General features: G+C 35.8%; 1 protein-coding gene across 1 annotated transcript; it reads right to left on the bottom strand.

Moving 5' to 3' along the window:
- Positions 1-771: 771 nt before the first annotated feature.
- On the bottom strand, positions 772-4962 carry LOC306773213 (beta-2-glycoprotein 1-like; the record flags this gene model as incomplete). Its single annotated transcript, XM_079262967.1, has 8 exons — positions 772-881; positions 1207-1404; positions 1631-1810; positions 2101-2286; positions 2468-2544; positions 2668-2764; positions 4514-4693; positions 4893-4962. The coding sequence occupies 8 exons, from the start codon at positions 4960-4962 to the stop codon at positions 772-774; spliced, it is 1098 nt and encodes a 365-aa protein (XP_079119093.1).
- Between the last annotated feature and the right edge of the window lie 1440 nt (positions 4963-6402).

Raw genomic sequence — 6402 nt, 5'->3', positions numbered from 1 at the left:
GATTATCCATGAAAAGCACACTCAACTCTGATCTTCTACTGTTTACCAGGGATTCAATTTATTTTAGAATCATTGTGATGACTTTTAGGGTGCAAGGTCAGACCATTCAATATATTTCATAATTATATGAAATATATACTACTTTTTAACAGCCAACAGAGGAACTGAAAAATTGTTTCTGCAGCTGCACCATCAACTACAGAGGGACATTTCTTTTTCTTCTGTTTAGGTAAGTTTTTAGCTTCATGTCATTGTATTTATTATGAAGTACATTGTGATTTTTATCTGGGAGAAATGTGTGGAATATGTGGTAGAGATGCAAGCTGTACCTACAATATTACCAGAATTTAAGGTGAGTCAAATCTGATTCACATTGGAGTAACTGCAAAATGAACAGCAGGAAATTACGTTGTTCATATACTGGTTTATACGATCCATATGGCACCAAAATTAGTTTTTGAGCATTCAGAAGAGTCATCTATAATAAAAATTTTTCAAGAGTGGCATTATTTGGAATATTTTAAAGTTTAAATATGATTCTTAAATGTTGCAGTCATCTCTGATATTATGTATTGAAAATATTTAATATTTTTAATAGGTTTATTCGAGATTCACCCCTACTAAAGTTCATCAGAACGCATTTGAATTATTTTCATCATAATTATGTAATACAAAAGATATTTATCTATTGTCGACAATGGAAAAACAAAGAATAATAAACAAAGATGTAGTCTTCTGCCATATCATGTAGTTTATTCTTATTATAAAACATCATGCAGGTGTTGCAGAGCTTCTCGGGCTGGGAGGAGGCGAAGCGGCACACATTGTTATTTCAGATGGAAGGTTTTTAGACTTCAAGGTGTAATCCAGTTTACTAGGCTCTGTAAGAAAAGGGTATAAATAAGAAAAATAGTGACAAAAAATAGTACATATCATTGTTGACTTATCATAAAACATTGCACAGCAAAGATGTCTGCAAGCCTTCTGACTGAATATATTAGTGACATGTTTTTCAAAAGCAGTTGTTTTTAATAAAACATACAGATAAATTCTTTTTCCAAAGCCCAGATGTAAATTCCCTGAAGTCTGCATGTATTATACAAACTGTACTTTTCGCTGTACAGCTGATGTAATTAGAATATTATTAGTCAATTTGTTATCACCCCAGCAGCTTGAAACAGATCAATCAAGCTGACATAAACTCACCCTCAAAGCATTCTGGGATGGGCAGGTTTCCATTATTACAGGTGCTGGCCACAGGGTAGCCACACTTCTCAGCTTTGTTCAGACAATAGAAAACAACATGCTCTCCATGGAGGACTCTGTTTGGTTTCAAGTCAGCGATCCAGAGTTTCTGAGCATTGTAGAAGATGCGTCCTCTTTTTATGCCAACTGTGCAGGGAGCTGTGTGGAAAAAAAAAACAGAGCAGTCAAAAGATTTTCACAAATGAACACATCACTAATCCAACCTGTTGGTTACAAAATGATTGTTGTTTACTAATGAAAGCTTTTATCATAATTTTGTACAAGACTAACATGTAATAGCTCTGAAACTGCAGACATCTTTAGAATATTTAGCAGTTTATTAGAAATAAAGCCTGATCGAAGATCAAATTGTATCATGACTCACCCATGCAAACTGGCTTTGTTGACCAGTTTCCTGTGTTTTGGCAGCGAATCTCAGCATCACCAATCATTGTATAGTGTTCGTTGCAGGCGTACCTAACTTTTTCCCTGTAGCCATGTGGTCTCATCACAGCAAATGCAATGACACCATTAGGTATGCTTGTTGGGACAGAGCATGTCACCTCTAGAACAAAGTTGAGCAGAGGAACAGTACACAAATAAGATTTCAAACAATTTAACAGTGACATGAATGGTAGGGTTGTTTCTGTGGTCTAAAAAAGGGACAGATGAAACATTTTTTCATCCATTTTCTTAACCACTTAGTCCAATTCAGGGCTGCAGGGAAGCTGGAGAGTATCCCAGCAATTACCCTGGACAGCTCACCAGTCTATCACAGGACAGATAAACATTCTTGCACATTTCCTTTCCATACTGAAGATACATTATCATTAACTTTTTATCATGCCCGTATACCTCGACAAACTGGTGGTTCAGTTGCAGTTCCATCAGCCATGCAGGATCCTCTCTCATGACTTGGAGCTTTTGGCAGCTGGCACTCATATGACCAGCCTTGTCCATAAATGGTTGTGGTTCCTGTTACTGGCTTATCATAGACAATTTTACCATCTCTTGGTGGTTTTGGCAAGGGGCAGTTTACAGCTAGATGGAGAAAAACAGTTGTGTTCACAGAGATAAAAATCTATGGCAGCATAACAATCTACCCCAAAGTGGATCAACAAAAATAAACATAATCTGTTAAACCTGATTAGATTTGTTTATGTAGAATGTATATGAAATGCCTTCTGGTGAACATTTATAACGTCTGTTTTCATCTTAGCACCTTTGCAGAGAGGTGTTGAATGACTCCAGGTTCCATCATGTAAACACCTGCTTTCATTAGCTCCTATCATAACATACCTGTGGTCAAAGAAATATATAATGATAAACGGAAAATACTTTAAAAAAGCAAAATTTTGAAATGGAATAGTGTACAGAATAATTACCTATTTGATTATAAATTGCACTGTTATGCACTCTTACCCTTCATCACATGTGAAGTTAAGCACACTCTTGAATGGAGCTTCTATCCTCCCCTTAGCAAATGGCTGCAGAGGTCTGGGAATGGGACACATTTTGGCTACAGAAAAAACAATGAGTTATCATTTGTAAAAGTATATTATAGTATATAGTATATCATAACTAGAGTTTGCTCTTGTACTTTCCATAGTCTTGGTTTTGCGCAATTGTAAATTCATCTGTTAAATGTTTACATTCAAGAGTTTTTTCAGATACATTTGTTCCTCATTTATTAAATTCTTGTTTCATTTATATTTGAGCACATGCTCTTTTAATTTCTGGCTTTATTGCATTTTTTAAATTATTTGTTGTTTCCTTAGAGATTGGATCTGTGCGGAAGCTGAGAGTAGCTATGCTCACATGTTTTTTGACACCATTTCATCATGATAACAGGTTAATTCATCTCATTATATTGAGAAAACAAAAGTTTGTTTTCTCAAGATAATGGATTATTCATCTGCAGAGTATTGGGGGGACCGGAGCTGTTCTGAGACCATCATAGAACCCAAAAAAAAAAAAAACGACAAACAGCCAGAATTGAGCAACTCAAACCAGCCAAACATAAATGTCTTGGACTGTTGGAAGAAGCTGAAAAAAAACATGTTGGATAACAAGTAAACTCCAAACAGGTTCCCCCAGAAACCTTACTGTTGTCAAAAGAAAAAACAAACAAACCGAAAATTAATTTTAAAAAGGTACATTAATAAATTAGACAGGCTCAACACAGTTGTCATTGATCGGTGGGGATGTGGAGTGGTGGGGAGGAGGACTGTCCTTAAACATGGATGAGAGCTTAGTCATTATCTTTTTCTCACCAAACCTCTCAACTGGTGGGTTACGGTGACATCCCAGTACAGAGCTGTTTCATACTGCGATGTCTCAGATCAGTCAAGCCAGCAATGGACGCAAACTAATGTGAGATAGACATTCATCACTGATCAATACATCCAATTTTGGATGTATTGATTCTTTATCATACAAGTGTGACAAAAGCTGAAATAGTAATGTATCTGACTATTAAGTTTTCCCAGTCACTCACACACATAATTACATCCACCATGACTGTGGTCCTCCCTTGTCATGGGATTTTGATCAATGAAATCAGACGTAACACACTTACGTTTGAATCCACATTAATCATCTTGTTCGCTCAAGAAAACAAACAGTTTTTTCAAGACAATGAGATTAATTAGCCTGTTTTCACTTGAAAATGGACCTTGTTAACAAGAAAATTAATTCATTATCTCAAAACAACTATTTAAAAAGAATTATAGTGGATGACGTCGTCTTTTTGCTTCTATATGAGTTTTAAATCTGGTAACGAGGCTTCTTGATGTATTTGGAAATGATAATCTTTGTTGGTTCCTGTAACATTATGCTTTTCATTAGGGTTTTAGTTTTTTTACGCTTAATTTGTGGTGATCTCCTTAGCATATATACTCCTATGCTCTTGCCTGAGAGCATTGCTTTGTGAACTTGATTCCTCTGTGAACAATCTGCATTGCAACCAGAACTTTCCTTTTTGTTACTTGTAAACATTTTAGCTCAATCATGCTTGTTTTAAACAAACAAAGTTTTGGACTTCATCAAGTGAGCAGTAAGACAGTCATGTGGAGTAAAGTAAAACTTCAAGCTTTGACAAACTTTCTTATCTGGAGACTGTGAGAAACAAAGAGAAACATGATTAAATTTTCTTGGGGGTCAGAATAGGGAACTGTTTTTAAGGCAACCTTTGTTCCCTCTCCCTGTTCACTCTTAGAAAACAGAAAAGAAGTAGGAATATTAGGCTATAATCACAATCCTAACTCACGGGAACATGCCAGGTTTGATGGTGTCCACTCCCCTGTTGCAGTACAGGTTATTCTCGGAGGTGTTGCTGTTGATGGCAGGTACCCTTGTTCACATGTCAGGATTACCTCTTCTCCAACCTCAAACACGCGTTTCAAGGTAGAAACATCAATCCCATCCATGACATGAGGTCGGCCACAAACTGGTTAACAAGAAGAAAAGTGAGCTGATAGGCTACCTGTTGTTGATAAACTGTAAACGATGCAAGTTTATAACTTTTAATCTTCTCATAGTAACTTAAGAAGCACAGACATAAAAAAGCCAGTGACTGAGCATGACCAATAAGCACAATTTAATTACATGCCAAACAAAAAGTGAAAGATTATTCTGTTTCATTTTACCTTTCCCGGATGTTACCAGTGTGAATAAAGCAGCTTGGCTCAGCAGCATAAAAGCCCAAATTGAAGCCATCTTTTTGGCAGTGAAGCCTCTTTGGTGTCCCCTGAATCCAGACATAAAGGGGGCCACTTTAAGGGTAGCTAGGTAAAAGGGCAGTGACAACCCTCATCCTATCAGAAGCTAGTTTAAATCTGGTTGGTAAAGCACAAAGGTCACAAGTTCTGAATGTTTACCCAAAGTTGATGACTTTGTATTTGCTACAAGCCACAGACACAACTGTTCTATATATGTTAGGCATGGGACTCGATTAAAAAAAAAAAAAATCTAATTGATTACAGGCTGTGTTTCAGTTAGGGACGAGCTTTGTAATTGATTCCTGGTAATTTTGACTAAATAACAATATTTAACCTAAAAGTAACTTTTTAAAAATGGATTTTATTGGATTACTAAATTAAATAAAAGACTCGGGCATTGAAACTCAGGCTCTATTCGTGTTTGGAAATATACAATTAATTTTAAACCAGTAAAAAAAAATATAAGATATCCCTGGCCAAAACTGAACAGACCAAAAGTTATTGTCCATTTTAAGTACTTTAAAAAGCTCCAGCCTACAACATGTTAAAGTACTTTTAACTTTGTACATGTTTTCATGCACACTCTTCAATAAAATGGATTAAAAATGACAATAAACCAGGACATGATGAGTCAGTTGTAACTTCAGCCTGGTCATGCAGCAGAAGTGATCACCTCCAGCTGACTGCGGCATGAAGCTGGATGCTTCATGAGGGCCAAGCTTTTTGTGTTCTTCTGGCCGGGGCGGGGCTTACACAGCAGCCACTTCTGCCCACAGAGATTTACTCTTTATATATATATATATATATATATATATATATATATATATATATATATATATATATATATATATATATATATATGTGTGTGTGTATATATATATACATATAAAAATGTAAATTTTGGTGTGTGCTTTCTATTCTACCATTTTTGCTTATTTGAGATACTCTGTTGATTAAAAATTAAACTCTGTACCCTCCACAACTGAACTGACATCAGAGCAATTATGCAGTATGTAACTGGGTAAAACAATTAGCTGATTGTGAATAACAGCAAGTGTCCTTTGTGGATGGATAAAAATATGCAGTCAGGCAACATTGTTTAGGTAAAACTCCCTCACACTTATAGAGCTCTAAGATAGCTCCCTTTACTTTGGACATGTTGGTCTCACATGATTTTGAAGCAGAACTGATCATGTTAATTTAGTCAAATCTGACTAGTAAATATTTGCCTTTAAGGCATGATGTTGGCAAGGCTGCTCTGCAGGTCAGTGAACTGTAAGCGTACTGAGGTCAGAAAAAGACAAGGCAAGCAAATCAGTAGATTTCAGAGGAATTTCTTAGAACTCGGATCAAGGCTCGAAAATTTGCATTCAAAAATAGATAATGGGGGGAAAGATAAAATCTATTAAGTATTGTTTGAAATTTTTAGTTTTAAAAA

The sequence above is a fragment of the Telmatherina bonti genome, assembly GCF_933228915.1.
Source record: "Telmatherina bonti genome assembly, chromosome: 3".
Classification (NCBI taxonomy): Eukaryota; Metazoa; Chordata; class Actinopteri; order Atheriniformes; family Telmatherinidae; genus Telmatherina; species Telmatherina bonti.
This window is presented reverse-complemented; position numbering and strand designations above follow the sequence as displayed.